The sequence below is a fragment of the Rhinatrema bivittatum genome, chromosome 9 (assembly GCF_901001135.1).
Source record: "Rhinatrema bivittatum chromosome 9, aRhiBiv1.1, whole genome shotgun sequence".
In the NCBI taxonomy this organism is placed as follows: domain Eukaryota; kingdom Metazoa; phylum Chordata; class Amphibia; order Gymnophiona; family Rhinatrematidae; genus Rhinatrema; species Rhinatrema bivittatum.
In genome coordinates, this window is record NC_042623.1 from 210,478,704 (window position 1) to 210,500,288 (window position 21,585).

The 21,585-nt window shown below is 50.2% G+C and overlaps 1 protein-coding gene across 2 annotated transcripts in view; it reads right to left on the minus strand.

Annotated features, from left to right (window-relative positions):
- The window catches only part of ANKUB1 (ankyrin repeat and ubiquitin domain containing 1), a 53,518-nt gene that overhangs the window by 11,668 nt on the left and 20,265 nt on the right, over positions 1–21,585 (minus strand). The window contains exon 5 of one of the 2 annotated variants that reach the window (XR_003858589.1): positions 20,128–21,038. Coding sequence is in view for 1 of the 2 variants with exons in the window: in XM_029615495.1 (XP_029471355.1) it covers positions 20,294–21,038 (745 nt within the window). In the remaining variant the exon portion in view is untranslated. Of the gene's footprint in view, positions 1–19,126; positions 21,039–21,585 lie in introns of those variants that run through there. The other variant, XM_029615495.1, reaches the window with a different exon arrangement.

Here is a 21,585-nt window from a genome sequence, read left to right on the forward strand (position 1 = left end):
TAGGGATGCACCAACTTTTGTTACGATGCCCCTGAAGTGACCTCATGGCGAGGAATGCCAATCCTCCATCGGTGATGGAGGTCCACGATGGTCTCCACTAGTCCTGATGCCAGTCACCGATCCACCTCAAGAGTTCAAAGAGGAACTGGCCACCCCTTCTTCCTCCCAGTTGGTGTTGGCATAGGCAACGTTTGAGGAGGAGCTGGAGCACTGAGTCCAGCTAGTGGTGGACCAGGTGCTGCAGGGCTTTGGTCCTGTGGTGCAGGCAGCACTGGATCCAGTGCCGCCCATCCTCATGCCGCTTCTGGAGAACCTCAATGTGCTCATTGGTGCATTACCAACATGTTGCGCCGGAGATGGACCCTTGGCCTGAGGTGGGGTTGATGCTACCCACAGGGCAAGCCCTATGGGTCCCCACCGTCGGAAGGCGGAGCTGGCTGAACGACGGAGGCCGGCAGGAGCTTCGCCAATAGCAGCCCTCGTTCCCCGCAGGGACTGGCTGATCTTAGGTGGGCCTCCGTCCGGTGAGCAGGCTGTGGTCAGGACAGGCAGCAGACAAGGATAGATGGTCAAGCGAGCAAGGGTCAAACCAGGAGACAGTCCAAGAAGGGTCAGGCAAAGCAGGGGTCAAGCCAGAAGTCAATCCGAGACATAGAAGCAAGGACCAGGTACAGGAGCAGGAACCAGGAACAAGGATAGGATCAGGAACCAGGAACATAGACAGGATCAGGAACCAGGAACGTAGAAAGGATCAGGAAATAGCAATGAGCACACGAGGAACGTGGAGACCTGTTGCCAAGGCAAGGAAGCACTGGCTGGGCCCAGCCTTATATTCCAGGATCCAGTGACGTCATCATCCGGGGCCACAGGGTAGATTCCCGCATGGTCCCTTTAAAAGCCAAGGAGGTGTGTATGCCTAGGGGCGGCATGGCGCCGGGCAGCGGCGTCTCCCCATGGACCATGCGGGGAGGCCTGCTGAGGAACCTGTTATACATGCCGTCCGTGGCAGACCAGCGGCGCGGCCCCCTCACCTTCTTATACGGACTCCAGCTCCTGGCTCCTCCTCGATAGTGGCAGTGGGCGGCTGGCTCCGACCTTGGGTCGCTCCCAGTGCCTCCAAGCTCTGCCATGGTCCCCAGTGCCATTCAAGATACCAGTGCTCGTTGGGCCTCTCCACATGGTTCCCGGGAGTCGATGCCACCAGCGCCGCGCTTCTCCCTAGGCATGCGCGCATCGCTAATCCTTTTGAAGGGCCCGCGGCAGGGAACTTGGCCATGGCCCCAGATGATGATGTCAGACTCTCCAGTGAATTTAAGCTCAGGCCTCGCTCCATAGCGTTGCCTTTGCAACAGGTCTCCTCGTACTCCTCGTACTTGTTGCTGATAGAGAATCCTCTCTATTCCGTGTTCCTGACCTTCGTTGTTCCCGGTTCCTGTCTTCATTGTTCCTGCCTTGTCTATGTGTTGGACTGACTCTATGGATATCAACTTTGCTTTGTTCGACTATGCTTCAGCCTATCTCCATACCTGGACTCCTGCTATGCCTGACTTCTCTTCTGCCTATCTCCAGACCCGGACCTCAGCTACGCTTGAGTACTCTACTGCCTATCTCCAGACCCAGACCTCCACTATGCCCGACTACTCTACTGCCTATCTCCAGACCCAGACCTCTGCTATGCCCGACTATGCCTGATTTCTCCGTGATCAGACCATCGCCTTGATTGACTACACTATAGACTTCTCCGTGTTCAGAATTCTACATTGCTTGCCATGACCTCCGCTTGCTGCCGGCCCTGATCCAAGCTTGTCATTGACGCCTCTCCTAGCCTACTCCCTGGATGTGAACTTATTAGGCTTCTGCCTATCTTTGCTCGAGCGCCTTCACCTATTCTCGTTCCATTGGCGCCCGAGTTCAGGTACCGTACCCAGTCCAGGGTAGGACTATGCCATCTATCGACTGCTGTCTCTGGGCTGAACCAACTTCTCTTGCTATTCTATCTCGAGATCCACCTAAGTCCTGCCGGCCCCCAAAAGCTCAACCCGTGGGGAACGAGTTGAAGCTCCAGCGGCCTCTGCCTATCAGCCCACTCCACCTGCCGATGGTGGGGACCTGTGAGTCCTCACCTACGGGTTGCGTCAACCCCACCTCGGCCCAAGGTTCCACCTCCAACACAACAGGTTGCAAAGGCCATGAACTCGGTGGAGCCGCGTGCCCTCCAGGCCATCCCAGGCCTGGCATCCAAGGTACAAGAACAGCAGCAGTTCCTTGAGACATTGGCCTCCTCCATGGATCGTCTTCACGCCCGGCTTGATGCCCTCACTAATAATCCAGCTTCTACTCTGGCTCCTCCTCATCTACAGCCATCTCCATCGATGCCCCGAGCCTTGTTGGCCCTACCAGCGCCCCTGCGCTTCAACGCTGACTCCAGACTCTGCAGAGGGTTCATTAACCAATGCTATATGCAATTCACTCTGCAGCCCTCCGTCTTCCAGGACGAATTGACCAAAGTCACCTTCATCTTATCCCGTCTCAAAGGGAAGGCGTTGGTTTGGGCTTCCAACCTGTGGGAACGCTCAGATTCCTTGCTAAAGAAACTGTCTCAGTTTGTGGCTGTGTTTTGACGGACCTTTGATTATCCCAGGCGGCATGCCGTAGCAAGCACCAGCCTGCTACATCTCCAACAAGGTCAAGAGTTTGGGACTTTGGCTACTGAGCTCGCCTGGCAGGAAGACTGCCTACGAGCTATCTAACTGGATGGACTTTCCTCACAGCTGAAGGATGAGCTGGCTGAAAGGGAGCTCCCTTCCTCTCTTGAGGATCTTATAGAATTGACAGGCTGAATCAACCACTGTCTCCAAGAGCATCACCGGGACAGTCGGATGCCCAAGAAGCCTTCTTGGGTTCGGTCCCGTTCGCCCCTGACCACCAACCCTGCCCCAAGCAGGGACACTATGGTGGCTTAGACGGAAGAGCCCATGCAGTTGGGTTGTGGGTGGCTGATACCAGAAGAGCGCCTCTGGCGGAGACAAACCGGGCTGTGTCTGTATTGCGGAGCACCTGGCCACCATCTACAGACTTGTCCTAACCGTCCGGGAAACTTCCCGGCCCGAGTCCAGTAGGGGTCCTGAACTTGGGTGTAACCTCTCCAGCCCCTCAGCTATCTGTACCAATTACCTTGATCTGGGATTCCCGGTCCTTTCCAGTTCTTGTTCTGATAGATTCCGGAGCAGGAGGTAATTTCATTCTCAAGGACCTTATCCAGCTCCTGGGTATAAAGACCCGCTCGCTTGAGACCTCCTTATGTATCGTATCTATTTATGGAGAGCCATTACCCGGCCGAATCTCCCTTACTACAGAACCCGTCCAGCTGCGCACTGGTGCCCTAGACACTGAGGAACTGTTAGTGTTGGAGAAATCCATCCATCCATCCGGTGGTTCTTGGACTCCCCTGGCTACAGAAGAATCTCCCCAATTTAATTGGGGTTCGTTGCAACTGGTGGAATGGGGTCCCGCCTGCCACCAGTCTTGTCTCCAGAAAGTGGTACCTCCATCCGTGGTTCCTTTGGCTGTTACTTCTTCTGGCATACCTGCCCCTTATGCAGACTTCGAGGATGTGTTCTCCAAGCAAAAAGCAAACCTTTTTCTGCCTCTTCGGAGGTTTGTTTGCCCTACTGATCTCCTTCCAAGGACCACGCCTCGAGGACGCACCTACCCTCTGTCTCTGCCCGAGACCTGGGCCATGTCGGAGTACATCCAAGAAAACCTTGCGAAGGGATTCATCCGCCCCTCTACTTCTCCTGCTGGGAAAGGATTCTTTTTTGTGACCAAGAAAGATGGGTCACTTAGGCCATGTATTGACTACCATGGCCTAAATGCCATCACCCGTAAGGACAAGTATCCCCTGCCATTAATCTCCGAACTAATCGATCGTCTTCAGGGAGCATCTATATTTACAAAGTTGGACCTATGCGGAGCGTATAACCTGGTTCAAATCCGTCCTGATGACATTTGGAAGACCGCCTTTAATACCCGGGACGGGCACTACGAATACCTGGTGATGACCTCTGTAATGCGCCCGCAGTATTCCAACGAATGATGAACGGAATTTTGCTGTATACCAAATTCGTGGCTTACGTGGACGATATCCTTGTCTTTTCTAAAGACCGGAACACCCACCGCACTGATGTCCGTACCGTCCTCCAACGCCTTCGCGAGAACCACCTGTTTGCAAAATTGGAAAAATGCTTGTTCGAGAAATCCAGCCTGCCTTTCCTCGGTTATATTATCTTCCAACAAGGGTTTTCCATGGACCCAGCCAAGTTAAAAGGAATCCAGGATTGGCCACAGCCCATGGGTCTTAAAGTTCTCCAGCGCTTCCTGGGATTCCTCAACTACTATCGTCACTTCATCCCACATTACTCCACTCTGGCTTCTCCTTTGACAGCCTTAACTCGCAACGGTCGAGATACACGAAATTGGACTTCGGAGGCTGTCACAGCCTTCCACCACCTCAAAGAAGCCTTCCAGAAGGGGTCTTGTTTACATCATCCCAACCCGAATCATCCATTCTATTTATTTTTATTTATTTTTAATTATTATTTTTATTTTTTTATATATACCGACATTCGATCTGAGATATCACATCGGTTTACATGCAGGTACTGTAGGTATTTCCCTATCCCCAGAGGGCTTACAATCTAAGTTTTTTGTACCTGAGGCAATGGAGGGTAAAGTGACTTACCCAAGGTCACAAGGTGCGACACTTCCTAGTGGAACTCGACACCTCCGCCATTGGGGCTGGGGCGGTCCTGAGTCAACGCATCTCTTCCAGCACTATAGTCCAGTGCTCCTTCTACTCCCGTAAATTTTCATCTGCGGAGCAAAATTACAGCATAGGGGATCGTGAGTTATTTGCCAGAAAACTGGCTCTCAAAGAATGGCGCCAGTGGCTAGAGGGCGTGCAACACAAATTCACTGTGTTCACCGATCATAAGAATCTGGAACATCTGAACCAAGCCCAACGTCTCAACACCTGTCAAGCTCGATGGGCTCTGTTCTTTTCCAGGTTCGACTTTGAGCTTCGTTTCTGCCCAGCTGATAAAAATCTCTGGGCAGATGCCCTATCACGATCCTTCAAGCCTGAAGACACTCCGGAAGAACCTAGACACATAATAGACCCAGCCTGTATTTGTTTATCTGCCACTCACCCAGTTCCTGCTGGGAAGACGGTCGTGCCCCGACAACTCCGAGAAAGAATTCTCTGCTGAGCACATGATTCCAAATTTGACGGTCATCCAGGACAAGCATGGACCTAGGCACTGCTCCAGCGGTTTTTCTGGTGGCCTACTATGGTCTCTGACGCTAAAGCATACGTCGAATCCTGTAATATCTGTGCACAGCAAAACCCCCCCGTCGGTCGACCTTGGTGCCTCCTACAACTACTTCCAGCTCCCGAGGAAGCGTGGACCCACCTGTCTATGTATTTCATCATGGACTTACCTCCATCGAAGGGTCATACCATAATATGGGTAACCATAGACCGATTTTCAAAATGGCCCATTTTGTCCCTCTACCGGACCTACTATCTGCTCCAGAGTTAGCACGCCTATTTTTCCACCATATCTTTAGACTGCATGGCCTACCCAAGGACATTGTCTCAGACAGAGGTCCACAATTCGAGGCTAGATATTGGCACAATCTTTGCTCAAAATTCGGTATTAATATCAGCCTAACTACTGCCTATCATCCACAAGCTAATGGACAAGCCGAGTGAATGAATTGCTCCTTGAAGGCCTTCCTGCGCGTTTACATCAATGACCACCAAGATAATTGGTCTGAACTTTTATCCTGGGTGGAGTTTTCTCACTACTCCCACATTGCCACTGCTACAGGCACAATGCCATTCTCAGTTGTCTATGGAAAACAACTACGACCACCGCTGCCTATACCTCTATCAGTACCGTCCCCTGTGGCACAGGCTACTGCGGATGCCCTCAAGACTTTACGGGAGCAGACAAATCTTCGCTTACATCAGGCCGCTTCCCAGGCCAAGAGAACTGCTGACAGTCGACGTCGCTCAGCTCCTGAATTCCTCCCTGGCCAGAAAGTCTGGTTAAGTACTCGGGAGATCTGACTTCGAATACAGTCCCAAAGATTTGCTCCAAGGTATATTGGACCTTTTTCAGTCACCCGATGCATTGGACCCTTTACATACCAGCTTTGGCTGCCTCTTTCGTTGGGAATACATAACACATTTCATGTATCGCTCTTAAAACCTGTGGTCATATCTTGGCCTGCCCTGAAGGCTCCTGAACCACCTTCACTTGTGGCAGAAACTGATATGACATACAAGGTACACAAAGTCCTCAACGTCCACCGAAGGGGCCGCCGGTGGGAATACCTTGTTTCTTGGGAGGGTTACGGACCCAAAGAAAATTCGTGGGAACCAGCTCAGAACATCCTGGACAAAACTCTCCTCCTGAACTATCATTGTGCCCATCTGGGCAAACCCTGACCTCCAAGAGGGGGGCGTAAAGGGGGGGTACTGTTATGCATGCCATCCACGGTAGACTTGCTGCACAGCCCCCTCACCTTTCCACAAGGACTCCAGCCTCTGGTTCCTCCTCGCTAGTGGCAGTGGGCCGCCAGCTCCGACCTCAGGGCTCCTCCAGTGCCTCTGGCTCTGCCACAGACCCCAGCGTTCCAGGTCATGATGCTACTGCTCGTCAAGCCTCTCCGCGTGGCCCACGGAGAGACGCCACTACCCGCGCTATGTCCCTCCCTAGGCGCGCGTGCGCACATCGCTGATCCTTATGTAGGGACCGTGGCGGGAACCTGGCCACAGCCCCGGATAATGACATCGACCTCTTTATAGTATTTAAGCTCAGGCCTTGCTCAATAGCATTGCCTTTGAAACAGATCTCCTCGCTGGTCAAGTACTCATTGCTGCTAAGAGATTCGTCTCTACTTCACGATCCTGATCCTCGTTGTTCCTCGTTCCTGCCCTGCCTTGCCTATGCTTCGGATTGATTACACGGACTTTGGCTTCGCTTCGCCTGACTTCACTACAGCCTATCTCCAGACCCAGACCTCCGCTTCACCTGAATACGCTACAGCTTATCTCCAGACCCAGACCTCCGCTTCGTCTGACTACGCTACAGCCTATTTCCAGACCCAGACCACTGCTTCACCCGAATACGCTACAGCCTATCTCCAGACCCAGACCTCCGCTTCGCCTGACTACGCTATTGCCTATCTCCAGACCCAGACCTCTGCTTCGTCTGACTACGCTACAGCCTATCTCCAGACTCAGACCACTGCTTCGCCTGACTACGCTATTGCCTATCTCCAGACCCAGACCTCTGTTTCGCCTGACTATGCTACTGCCAATCTCCCTGGACGTGGACTTATTAGGCTTTGGACTACCTTTGCTCGAGCACCCTCAGCCTGCCTTTATTATTTATTTATTTAACATTTTTATGTACCGAAATTCCTGTAGCAAAGTTACAAATCACTTTGATTTACATTAAAACATTAACAAGCATGTAAGAATGCGATTACATCGAACAGGGAGATAAACTTGGACAAAGGAACTGGGGAAAAAATACAACGAATAACATATAGTAATGAGATTCTTTTATGGAGCTAAGACTAAACCTGGCTAAATATCTAGGTGTTTATTGGATTAAATAGTCACAGTACATGGAGAACAAATTTGAATAGATGGAGGGGATTATTGGCATAGATTAAAAGCTTGTTCGAATAGCCAAGTTTTGAGTCTCTTTTAAAAGGTGATTGGGCAAGGTTCCTTCTGGAGTTCTGGAGGTAGAGAGTTCCATTGCATGGGGCCCGCTGTGGATAGAGATCATTTATTTAATGAGGTTTTGATGGGTGGGGCGAGGAGAGTATCTCTATAAGCTGCTCTCACCGGTCTGGAGGGTATATGTGGTCGAAAAGGGATATTGAGTTCCAGTGGAATGAGCTTGTGAATAGATTTGTGTATGATTGTTAGTACTTTGTAAGAGATTCTAAACTTAATTGGGAGCCAGTGTAGGTTTCTCAAGATGGGGCTGAAGCGTTTTGAAGCATTTGTAAAGGTTTTATGGTGTTAGCTGGGAGGCCGAGTAGAAGGGAATTACAAGTCAATTTTTGAAAAAATGATTGCTTGGAGAATTGACCGGTAGTCTTGGAAGTGGAGGAGCGGTCTGAGCCGTTTCAGGACTTGCAATTTATAGAAGCCATCCTTAGTGGTATTATTAATAAATCTCTTTGTTGTGCTCCGCGGCCGTGGCACCCCACGACCGCGTTCCCCTACCTGCCTCTCAGCACCATGAAAGCCCCGGGGGAGGGCTCCGACTCGGGCCCGTGCTGCCCGCTGCAGGGGAAGCCGTCCTGCTTCCCTCAGCGGCGTCTCTACTCCACCGGGGAGATCAAGATGGCCGCCGCCATGAGATCCAAGATGGCCACCATCAACTCATTTGCATTTAAAGGGGCCTGGTCCCTTTAACTAGATTCACCTGTTTCCAATGATCCAGAGCAGAGGAAGTATATAGGGAGGCTTCCTCTGCTCATTCCTTGACTTGACAACGTCTCCTGTGAGCTTTGTCCAGTCTGCTTGCTTCGGTGAGTTCTTCGAGCTTGGCTTCTGCTTTGTCTTCCTGGTTCCTGACTTCGGATTGGCTTATGGTGATTCTCTGGTTCCTGACTTCGGATTGGCTTACGGTGATTCTCTGGTTCCTGACTTTGGATTGGCAAGCAGTGATTCTCTGGTGCACGACTTTGGACTGGTGAGCGACGACCCTCTGGCACCCGACCTAGGACTCCCCCAAGACTCCGTCTCCTAGGGCCCACCTAAGTCCCAGCGGCCCGGGTCCCTATGGGCTCCTCCCGGGGGGACCGCGGGCTTCCAGGGCGAAGCTCCAGTTGGCCTTTGCACCGTTGCTCTGACCTCCATAGGTCCACCTAAGTCCCAGCGGTCGGGTCCCTACGGGCTCCTCCCGGGGGGACCGCAGACCACCAGTGGTGAAGACACAGCGCCTCATCTCGTCTCTTCATCGCCTCTGTATTCGCCTCAGCCTCCAGTGCCAAGGGTCAGCTGGTCCCGGCTCCTGTTCTGCCTCGCCACCCGACAAGAGAGCCTACGGATCCTCCGAAAGGTATACCACCCTCTTGTCGGCCAAGGGTCCACAAGCCTGAGCATAACACTCTTTAGGTTTAATTGATTGTCCATGATGACTCCGAGGTTTCTAACTTGAGAAGAAAAGGATGGTTGACTAGTAGGGAGTATGTTAGAGATTGCATAGTTACAGTCCTGTGAGACGAGGAGTATTTCAGTTTTATTGGCATTAAGGATTAAGTTAAGGCTCATGAGCAGGTTGTTGATGGCTTGGAGGCAGTTGTTCCAGAATTGTAGTGTTTTTTGTAGAGATTCCGTAACTGGGATGAATATTTGCACATCGTCTGCGTAGATGTAGTGTTTCATTGGCGCCCGAGTTTCCAGAACTTACCCAGTCCACAGTAGGACTACACCATCCCTCGCCTGCTGTCTCTGGGCTGAACCAATTTCTCTTGCTATTCTATCTCGAGGCCCACCTAAGTCCTGCCGCCCCGGCACCCAAAGACTCAACCCGTGGGGAACGAGGGCTGGTATAGGTGAAGCTCCAGTGGCCTCTGCCTATCAGCCCACTCCACCTGCCAACGGTAGGGACCCGTAGATCTTCGCCTACGGGTTGCGTCAACCCCACCTCAGCCCAAGGGTCCACCTCCGACGCAACAAATAAATAATAATGTAGAGTTGCTTGTGGGCTGTTGTGGAAACAGGTTAAGTGGGGCCTATCTACTGTGCAGACCAGGAGGGGTTGGATTCCTATTGAAGAGCACTGTTAACGGGCTGAGGGTGATTTGACTGAGGTTTGTGAGTATGCAGCCATTTGCACTCCTCATAGGAAACAGATTAAAGAAATGAAAGAACCCAGACATCCTTTACAGTGTGCACTTGAGCCACTACCTGTAGACCAGGAGCTGGCAAGGAAAAGGAAGGGCTGCTGGGAACAGGCCTGAATTTGTCAATAAGCACACTAGGCCTGTGCCTAGGCTGGCTGCCTGAAGACTTGCTGCCTCTCAACTGTGCTGAATCTCACTTAGCAGAGAGCATCGCTCTGTTTCTTGATCCAGCCCTGCCCCTCCAGGCAGCATGCAGGGAACAGGAGAGGAAAGGGTTCAAACCTGCAGCAGACAGAAAAAAAGGAGGATCATTTTGGGGAGATTAGGAGGGGTTGAGTAGAGATAATTGGAGGTGGGAAGAGAGGATGTAGAACGAGGGGGATCAGCTGAGAGTGTAGGTCTGTGTGTGTGAGAGAGAGGGAAACAAGGGTAGAAGGCAGTTTTTGTGTCAAGGGGTTGGTACCAATGGAGAAATTATTTACCTGATAATTTCATTTTCCTTAGTGTAGACAGATGGGTATAGTGTACTCCTGCTAGCAGTTGGAGACGGATCAGATTTCAATCTGACTTCAGCCCCTAGTACATATACCCCTGCAGGAAGTACAGCTCTTTAGTATTCTCCTCACAAAGCATTGTGGACATATGTATGACTGACTGATTAACTTAATAATTTGGTTAACTTGAATAACTTCATAACTTGGTTAAACGTTAAAACTTGATTAACTTGAACTGGTTGATTGACTATAGCTGGAGACCGCCAGTGTACTCAACTGGAAAGTGTCGACACCCGGCAGGGTGGATGCCCTAGGTAAATGAAAACATGGCTTACCCTTGAATCATTTGAAAGCCCATGCGTGACGGGATGCTGAGTCCATCTGTCTACACTAAGGAAAACAAAATTATCAGGTAAGTAATTTCTCCATTTCCTAGCGTGTAGCAGATGGACTCAGGACCAATGGGATGTATAAAAGCTACTCCCGAACCGGGTGGGAGGCTGCCTGCGACCCACTTAGTATTGCCCTTGCAAATGCCGTGTCCTCCCGAACCTGAACGTCCAGACGGTAGAATCTGGAGAAGGTATGGATGGAGGACCATGTAGCCGCCCTGCAGATCTCGGCAGGTGATAGCATTCTAGTTTCTGCCCAAGATACTGCCTGGGCTCTGGTAGAAAGGGCCTTGGGCCTGTAGAGGTGGTGGCTTGCCAGCTTCTACGTAGGCTGCCTTGATGACTTCCTTGATCCAGCGGGCGATGGTTGCCCGCGAGGCCACTTCCCCTTGTCTCTTTCCGCTGTGAAGGACGAAAAGGTGGTCCATTTTTCATACGGGTTCAGACATTTCCAGGTATCTGGATAGGAGTCTGCCGATGTTGAGGTGGCGAAGACTACGGGCTTCTTCCGAATTCTTCAAGCCATCCGTCATTGGTAGCGAGATGGTCTGGTTAAGGTGGAAGTGCAAGACCACTTTGGGGAGGAAGGAGGGAACTGTGCGTAGTTGGATGAACCCTGGGGTGAGCCTGAGGAATGGCTCATGGCAGGACAGTGCTTGTAGTTCCGATATGCGGCGAACTGAACACACCGCCAGCAAAAACACCGTCTTTAATGTTAACAGGCAGAGGGACAGGCTTCGGAGGGGTCTAAAGGCGGTTCCCGCTAGGAAGTCCAAAGCGAGATTGAGATTCCACAGAGGTACCGGCCACTTTAGTGGTGGGTGAATGTGTTTGACTCCTTTCAGGAAGCATGACATGTCCAGGTGAGAAGCTATGCTGTCGCCCTCACTCTTGGAGTCGTAGCATGACAATGCGGCCACCTGTACCTTGATGGAGTTGAGGGACAGACCCTTCTGTAGTCTGTTCTGTAAGAATTCCAGGATCACGGGAACTTTAAATGAGCGTGGCTTGATGTTGTGGTCTTCGCACCAGGCTTCAAATACTCTCCAGATTCTTATGTACGTTAGCGATGTGGAGAACTTGAGTGCTCGGAGGAGAATGTTGATTACCGCCCCCGAGTATCTGCACTTTCTCAGGCGAGCCCTCTCAATGGCCAGACCATAAGAGAGAATTGAGCTGGGTCCTCATGGAGGATCGGACCTTGTTGTAGCAGGTCCCTGTGTGGGGGCAGGAGTAAGGGGGTTCCCGGCCAGCAGTCTTCTCATGTCTGCGTACCGGGGTCTTCTTGGCCAATCCGGAGCCACCAGAAGAACTAGTCCCTTGTGTAGTTGTATCTTGTGAATGATTGCACCCAATAGGGGCCACGGCGGGAAGGCATATAGTAGAGTGCCCGGGGGCCAGGGCTGTACCAGGACATCGATCCCTTGAGACTGTGGTTCCCGCCTGCGGCTGAAGTATCTGGACACTTGGGCGTTGGATCTGTTTGCCAGAAGGTCCATGTCCGATGTCCCCCACCGATTTACTATCATCTTGAAGGCTGCGGATGACAGCCTCCATTCTCCTGGGTCTAGACTTTCCCTGCTGAGGAAGTCTGCCGTGATGTCTTTCCCGGTGATGTGGACGGCGGATATCTCCTGGAGGTTTGCTTCCGCCCATGCCATCAGGGCGTCTATTTCTAGGGACACCTGTTGGCTCCTGGTTCCCCCCTGCCGGTTGATGTAGGCCACTGTTGTGGCGTTGTCCGACATTACTCTGACCACTTTGTTTCGAAGTCTGTGAGCGAACCGCAGGCAGGCTAGTCTGACTGCCCATGCTTCTAGGCGGTTGATGTTCCATCCCGTCTCTTCTGCATTCCACTGCCCTTGGGCAGTTAACTCCTCGCAGTGTGCTCCCCATCCTCGTAGACTGGCATCTGTGGTGAGTAGGGTCCAGGTTGGGGAGGATAGCCTTGATCCCCGGCTCATGTGGCTGGCCTGCAGCCACCATCGTAGCCGGGTCCGAACTCTGCCCGGGAGTGATAGACATATGGTGTAGTTCTGGGACCATGGGCTCCACCGTGATAGAAGTGAGTGCTGTAGGGGCCTCATGTGGGCTCGCGCCCATGGCACAACTTCCAGTGTGGATGCTATCAGCCCAAGGACTTGCAGGTAATCCCATGCTGTGGGACGAGGATCGTTCAGCAAAGTTTGCAGCCGGTTCCACAACTTTGATCTCCTTGTGGGGGGGTCAGGCTGACCTTGTCCTTTTTGGTTTCGAATCGGACTCCTAGGTATTCCAGTGACTGTGAGGGCTGTAGGGAGCTTTTGTGTGTGTTGACCACCCATCCTAGGCTCTCCAGTAGAGTTATGACTCTGCTGGTTGCTTGGTGGCTTTCTTCCCTGATCAGCCAACCGTCCAGGTAAGGGGAACGAGGATTCCTTCCTTCCTCTGTGTTGCTGCCACCACCACTATTACCTTGGTGAACGTCTGGGGTGCTTGGCTATCCCGAAGGGTAGTGCCTGGAACTGGTAGTGATGGTTCAGGACTTTGAAGCATAGGTAGCGCTGGTGTTCCTGATGAATTGGGATGTGCAGGTAGGCCTCTGAAAGATCCAGGGATGTGAGAAACTCTCCTGGTTGTATCGCCCTTATAACGGATCGTAGGGTTTCCAATCAGAAACGGGGAATCCTGAGGTGGCTGTTGACCAACTTGAGGTCCAGGATGGGCCTGAATGTTCCCTCTTTCTTGGGGACGATAAAATAAATGGAATAATGTCCAGTATTTATTTCCTGTGGAGGTACTGGGGTTATGGCCTCGAGGGCCAGTAGTCTGGACAGTGTAGCTTCCATTGCCACCCTCTTAGAAGGGTCGTGGCAGGGGGACTCCACAAACTTGTCCGGAGGGGTTTGTAGGAAATCCAGGTAGTATCCCTCCCGAATGATGGCTAGGACCCACTTGTCCGAGGTTATCTCGACCCATCTGCGGTAGAATAGGGCTAGTCTGCCCCCTATGGCTTCTTCCCTTGGATGGGTCAGCTGAATCTCATTGTGGGGTGCGGCTGGGGCCTGCACCCGAGCTGGTTCCCCTCTTGTTGTGCTTGGTCCGAAAGGACTGGTTCCTGCCCGTAGGGCGGGGGGTTTGATAGTTGCTCCTGTAAGGATTGCTCCTGTAAGGATTGAAGCGCTGTGAACCTCTGCCCCTGGAGGACCTGGGGAAGGGTCGCTGGTTTCTCTTCGTCTTATCCTCCGGCAGGCGCAGCAATGGGGATTCGCCCCATTTGTCGGCCAGTTTCTCTAGTTCGCTGCCGAACAGGAGGGATCCTTTGAAGGACATCCTTGTGAGGCGCGTTTTGGAAGATGCGTCAGCCAACCAGCTTCGGAGCCAGAGTTGCCTCCTGGCCACCACCGCAGATGACACTTCTCTGGCCGCTGTGCGCACTGGGTCGGAAGCAGCGTCCGCGAGGAATGATACTGCTGGTTCCATGTATTTTCCTGGGGTGTTATTCCTGGTTTGTGATAAGCAGGCATGTGTCACCCTGGTGCAGCAGGCCGCAATTTGTAGAGACATAGGGGCTACGTCAAATGACTGTTTGAGGATGGACTCCAGACGCCGGTCATGTGCATCCTTGAGCGCAGCTCCTCTCTCCACTGGGATAGTGGTGCATTTAGAGATCGCGCAGACCATGGCATCCACTCTTAGACATGCGAGAAGATCTTTGGTTGCCGGGTCCAGGGGGTACAGGGCTGCCAAGGCTCGTCCCCCTTTGAATGTGGACTCCGGAGCACTCCATTCCAGGTCAATCAGCTGTTGTGCTGCTTGTAACAGAGGGAAATGGCGAGAAGTCTGTCGGAGACCCTCCAGCAGGGGGTTCGGTTTAGGTTCCCCCGAAGTCCCTGGGCCCGGGATAGTGAGCTCCGTCAGGCATTGGTTGACCAGGTCCGGGAGCTCGTCCTTTGTGAAGAAGCGTCTCATGGTTTGGTGGGGCTCTGTCCCCGGGGGGAGTTCCCCCTCTTCTAGGGGTTCGGCTTCCTCTTCAGAGATGTCCGAGTCCCCATAGGTGGGGCTTCTGGGTAGTGGAAACCTGTGCCTAGGTCTTGAAGGGCCTGGGGCATGAGGGTCCTCCGGTGGAGCATGTGGCTGGACAGCCAGAGGTTCAGTTTGCATTTGAACAAAGGTGTGAATCCCCTTGAAGAACTCCACCCATGAGATCGACGCTGGGTCAAAGCTGAGGGGCGCTGGTTCCTTGGGGGTCCCCGTCTGTGGGAGGTCCCCCTGGCTAGGTCCGGGGTACCCCCTGAGGAGCTAGAACTCGGCCCTGGATGGGACTGGCCCTGAGCTGGATCTCCCAGGGCCTCCTCACATTGGGTGCACAGGGCATCGGCCTCCTCGCTTTGTGCGGCTCTGATGAGGCATGCTGGGCAGAGGCCTTGAGCTTTTATCTCTATTTCTGGAGGTGCCATGGCTGTCGGCGCGTAAACTCTTATGCGCACCGGTGCGCTTAAGGTAAGTGTGTAGTTGTGCGCATAGCTGTGCGCCCAGCCATAGATATTTATTTATTTAATTTAACTTTTTTATATACCAACATTCAAGACGGTGGTCCCATCATGCTGGTTCACAAGAAACAGGGGTGTAATTATAAAAAACTTTACCATTTAAACAATAGTGCAGAAAAGCAGTTACATATAACAAGGAAAACAATAACTTGGAATGAGAAGGGAAATGAAGATCAGATAGTTATATATATGTATAAATAACATTGTAAGAGGTGGCTATTAACGCTAATACTAGCGGAGCGTGTTGAATGAAGGGAGTTAGATGGAGTTGGAGTTAGGAAAGGCCTGCGTGAACAGCCAGGTTTTGAGTCTTTTCTTGAATGTTGAGATGTTGGGTTCCATTCTAAGATCCGGAGGAATGGAGTTCCATAATGTTGGACCGGCTGTGGAGAATGCCCGATCTCTAAGCGTGATGTGTCTGGTAGTCTTGGCTGGAGGTACTTGAAGTGATCCTTTGTAAGCATCTCTTGTCGGTCTTGTGGAATGGTGTAATCGGAGGGGGATATGGAGATCGATTGGGGCTAATTGATGGATGTTTTTGAAAATGGTGAGAATGGCCTTGTAGATTATTCTGAAGTGGATGGGCAGCCAATGGAGGTCCATCAAGATAGGTGTTATGTGTTCTCTTCTCCTGGTGTTGGTGAGTATACGGGCGGAGGCATTTTGGACCATTTGTAATGGTTTGGTGTGTGATGAAGGGAGACCAAGCATGATGGTGTTACAATAGTCCAGCTTTGCGAAAATGATTGATTGTAGAATCGTTCTGAAGTCATGTGTGTGGAAGAGAGGTCGTATTCTTTTCAGCACTTGGAGCTTATAAAAGCTGTCTCTGGTGGTTTTGTTGATGTTAGCTTTCAGGTTAAGGTGATTGTCAATTTGAACTCCTAGATCTCTCACTTGTGTAGTGTTTGGTACGGTAGGATGGGTGTATGTGATGGAGCTGTTTTCTGGTGTGATGAGTAGAAGTTCTGTTTTTGATGAATTTAGTATCAGGTTGAGACTTGTAAGAAGTTGTTTGATATTTTGGAGGCAGGATTCCCAGTGCAACAGTGTTTTTGCGAGCGACTCTTCGATGGGGATCAGGACCTGAATATCGTCAGCGTAGAGAAAATGTTTGAGATTGAGGTCAGTGAGAAGTTTACATAAGGGTAACAGATAAATGTTAAACAAGGTGGGAGACAGGGATGAGCCCTGAGGGACTCCTACTGATGCGGGGTGTAGAGAGGATTCTTTATTATGAATCTTAACCTTATAACCTCTGTTGCTGAGGAAGGTTCTGAACCATGATAGGGCAGTGCCTGAGATACCTATGGCTGATAATTGGTTGACGAGAAGGGAGTGATTGACCGTATCAAATGCAGACGAGAGGTCAAGTAGTATCAGAAGGAAGGCTTGTCCTTTGTCTAAGCCTAGGATGATGTGGTCAGTCATAGAGATGAGGAGGGCTTCCGTGCTTAAGGTTTTACGGAATCCGTATTGTGATGGAAATAGAAGGTTGTTGTCTTCAATGTGGTTTGAGAGTCGTGAGTTTACCAATTTTTCCATTATCTTGGCTATGAATGGGAGGTTAGCTATCGGTCTAAAATTGTTAGGATCGTTTGGGTCAAGATTTGGTTTTTTGAGAAGGGGTTTGAGTGAGGCAAGTTTGAGGTTGTCCGGATAGAATCCTTGTGTGAGGGAGCAATTTATGATGTCTGCCAGGGTTTTGGAGATGGATTCTGGAATTGCTAGTAGTAGTTTGGCTGGGATGTGATCCGAGGGATGAGAAGATGGTTTCATTTTCCTTAGAATTCCTTGGATCTCGGCGGATGAAGTTGTGTCAAGTTCTTCTAACCGAGTGTAGTTGATTGAGGGTTGAGGAGTGGTTAGTGGAACAGTGGGGTTCGTGGGGAGCTGCGATAGGAGAGTATTGATTTTGTTGTTGAAGAATAGAGCTAATTCTTCTGCTTTTGATTGAGCTTGGTCATGTGTAATCTCTGGTTGGTTTACTTGTGTGAGGTTGGCTACATAGCTGAAGAGGGCTTTGGCATCGAAAACAAGGTCGTGTATCTTCGAGGCATAGTAGTCCCTCTTGGATCTTAGGGTGCTTGATTTGTATTGATGCAGAGATGATTTGTAGATTGAAAGGGTGTTGGTTCCTGGGTTTTTGCGCCATTTAGCCTCATTTTGTCTTAGTTGGAGTTTGAGCTTTCTTAATTCTGCTGAGAACCATGGCTGTCTTTTGGAGGAATTCTGGTGTGGTTTTTTTGTAATAAGAGGGCATAGCTTGTTGGCTATAGTTTCGGTGATTGTGTTCCAAGATCGAAGTGCTGCGTTCGGATCTGTAAGGTCCAGTTGGTGGAGTAGTGGAGATAGGTGATTATTAAGGTCTTCTGGGGAGCAAGTTTTCCTATATTTGAAGGAGGGCATAGGTTGATTTCCGTGGTCCCTCGAAGGTAAGCCTCGGTCCGGCGGCCGAATCGTGGCGAGGACCTAGCCCCCGATCCTCGGGTGCGGCTGAGAGGCAGTGGGTCTCCACTGCCTCTCAGATATGCCTCTCAGATATGCGCCCGGCTCTGCGCGTGTAACTTATGCACGCAAGACCTGATGTGCGTGTAAGACTATGCGCACAAGTGCTTTGTGCGCCTAGGTTGGAGTTGTGCGCTCGGGCCGAACGGCGAACGGCGCAGCGAATAGGGCCAAGACGGCAACGGCGAGCATGCGGGCAATATGGTGATCCCCTCGGAGAGTCTCCATGTGGGTAGACCCTTGGAAATAACTGGGGCCTGGCCCTGCTAGGGCGGATCAACCCGGTGGCACTGGTCCCGGCCAGTGACCTGTGCTCCTCCTTGATCCTCGGAGACCGGATTCAAGCTGAAGATTTCTACCTTACCTTGTCTTCGGCGCTTCCCAGTTTTGTCCCGGGCGGTCTCCAGCTGCGGGGGGAGAGGGCAAATACCTTCACCGCCGCGCTCGAGGGTGCACCCACTGCCTTTCAGCCGCACCCGAGGATCGGGGGCTAGGTCCTCGCCACGATTCGGCCGCCGGACCGAGGCTTACCTTCGAGGGACCACGGAAATCACCTCGGGAATCTCAACTGCGGGAGGGACCCAGGGATATCACCGCAGAAGAGCGGGGCTCGTCTTCAGATAGGTTTCTTCTTTAAAATTTGAATTTTCTTCTTTGAATTTGTTTGAATGCTGTGAGAGTGTGCAGATAGTCCCTAACTGCTATGGAGACGGAAAATACTGAAGAGCTGCACTTCCTGCAGGGGTATATGTACTAGGAGCTGACGTCAGATTGAAATCTGATCCGTCTCCAACTGCTAGCAGGAGTACACTATACCCACTGGTCCTGAGTCCATCTGCTACAAGCTAAGAAAGGGTGTATGTTTATGTCACGTTGAGTGAGATGTTAAAGAAGAGATGCAAGGAGGAGCAGGACCAGAGAATGGTAGAGCCTCCTCCCTCCTCCCCTCCCCACCCATGGCAGTTCAAATCCTCCCTCCCTTGATCTTTGATTCTACCCCCCAGATCCTGGAATCCACTCCCCAACCCTTCCTACGCCTTCCTTTCCTTTCTCAATACAATAATCTCCCTCTTTCCCATCACAGATCTCCCATCTTCCCCAACCCTAGTCCTTTTTTCTTCTCACGGCTCCTCCCCCTTCCTCATCCTCCTCCCTTTCTCTCCCCATCTCTGAGGTACATTCCCTGTACTGATATCTGAGATCACTTTTCTTCATCGACAAAATACAATTAATTATACTAATAATAAATACTGTAAAACTAATTTATTTTTTATAATGCAATACAAAAGATGGAAATGTTTGCCAATTTGCTTCAGAATTTTTTAATTTTTGCTACAGAATCTACCCATGAGCTGCTACAGGAAAGGACACTGTCTTAGACCTTCTGCTCCCTATTGTCCAAACTCTGGACGGGGGGGGGGGGGGGGGGGGGTGTAATGGGGTTGACAGGACCACAGAGCCTAGAGGTACCAAAATACTAAATCCATCTCTGGCTGGGGATCTTGTAAAGAGAGCAGCAGGGCAAGCTACAGTGGACATTTGAGGAACTTGACAGACCAAATTCCAGCCCTGAACATTGGGGGAATTGGCAAGTGATGGGTGCAGATGTATGGGAAACCAGGGTATAGAGGATCCAAGCTATGACAACTGTCTTAGAATAGTAGAGTACTGTCCACAGTTAGTTTATTTTAATCTTAAATACTGCAACATTGTAGCAGAAGCATGTATGAATGTTTTCCTGAGTAATGTTTTGTTAATTTACTAATAATGTTTTGTTAATTTACTAATAATAAAAGTTTATAGTAATTTCATCTGAACTAGTATTTCTCCACCTCGCCAATCTGGTTTTCAGGATATCAACAATGAGTATGTCTCAAATAAATTTGCATACAGTGAGGGCAGTGCATGCAAATTTTTCTGTTATTCATTGTGTATATCCTGAAAACCAGACTGTCCACATGGTTCTCGAGGACTGGGGTGAGAAACATCCCAACAATATCTCTTATGGTGCAAGATATAATCTTCTGCTAGTTGGAACAAGCAGAGCCAATTGGCTTTGCAGTCTTGTTGGCCAACCAGTATGAGATTTCATCTTATAACAAAACTTCACCTGCAGCATTTATGTACTTACTTATGAAATCTGAATTTGCTTCCTGATAGCTGGCAGGTGGATTTTCTTTCAGTATAATTACTAAATTCACACTGTACTCAATAAACATGCCCATGAAAGTAAAACAAAAATAACTGACAAAACTGTACCTGGCAAGGGCCAAGCAATATATTGCATTCTGTCTTGTTGTTCTCCCACTGTACTCTGCGAAAGTCTGCAGGGAACAGCTGAGAAGAGATGCAGCTTTAGGTGCAGAATAATACTGAGGTCGCAGAGCAGTGGTGCTAGAAAAGGGGGGAAGAGGTATCTGAGCCATCAGTGTAGGACTGAGCATGTTATTTTGGGTCCTGGCCACCAGTTTATCTTACTCTTCTTTGTCTCAGGATTGGAGCACGCTATTACAGGTAACTTGAACTTCTGCATGTTTTGATTCTGCAGAGTCTCTGCTGCTGGATCACATTTTTCCCCAATATATTTAACACTTGCTATGACTGGCAGCTTGGAAGACTTGCTACCTGGGTTCTTGCTTGTGACTTTGCCAAGTCCCTTGGAGGTCATTTTAGGCTCTGAGAAACCATCTACAACAACAGTGTCCCCCACATGGGTTCTGAATGCTGCAGCTCGGGAAAAACGTTTTTTGGCAGGGACACGTTTCTGTGCTGTGTCGAGCCACCTTTTCATCTTAATGTAGATCTTCATTGGAAGGGAAAGCTTAGGATAAGAAACTGTGGACCACATTTTCATAACCAAGTACTGAACACAGTTCTTATGTCTGTGCTTGATGCAGATTTTCAGTGGGGTTTGCTGCAGTGGGTTTTGGCATTCTAAGCACAGTATGTTGTGATTGATGAAAGACTTCAGGATAAGGAGTTGACCTGCTTCAGCAGCTGCATGGATCGGGCATTTGGCGATGTCTAGATGATCTGTTTCACAGCACCACTCCCGGTAGGGATGAACGCCAACTGCTTCGTCTGCTCTGGCTCCCTGCTTCTGGATCCAGTCAGCAAGTTCAAAATGCCCAAAAAATGCTGCCATGTAAAGAGCTACTTTCTGCTGATACCTGAATCAATTAAATAATGGTACAAACAACATTCAGGAATTTGAAAAATAACATGATACCAAAATCAGCAGTAAATCTAATCTGATTTCTTTTACGTCATGACTACAGCATTTTCCCTCACTTGATATCTGATATACATTAAGGTGATTGGGGTGCCTTATAAGTGTCACCATGTGCATATTTGGTGAATGGCTAAGACAAAGAAAATAGAAAGGCGAAGTTCTATGAAACCAAATGCATGAATGATGAAACTCTTATACAGGCGCCCACAGACACAAAATGGGAAAACCCTATTATTATGCATCAGGCCTACAGTAAGAGGTAGTGGCCTCAGCTCATAATGAAGCAGAGATATCAGAGATGGGTAGACATGTTGTGATCAACAATCATGATCACAAGTCTTGCTCATTAATGGCATATTTCCCAGTGGGCAGGGTTTTTCAGATCATGATCAGGAATTGTGATAATTTGAAACCATGAAATTGAGGTAAAATATACAAAATATCATCTAATTTTTACTCTGATCTCCTAGGTTCAAACTAGCACA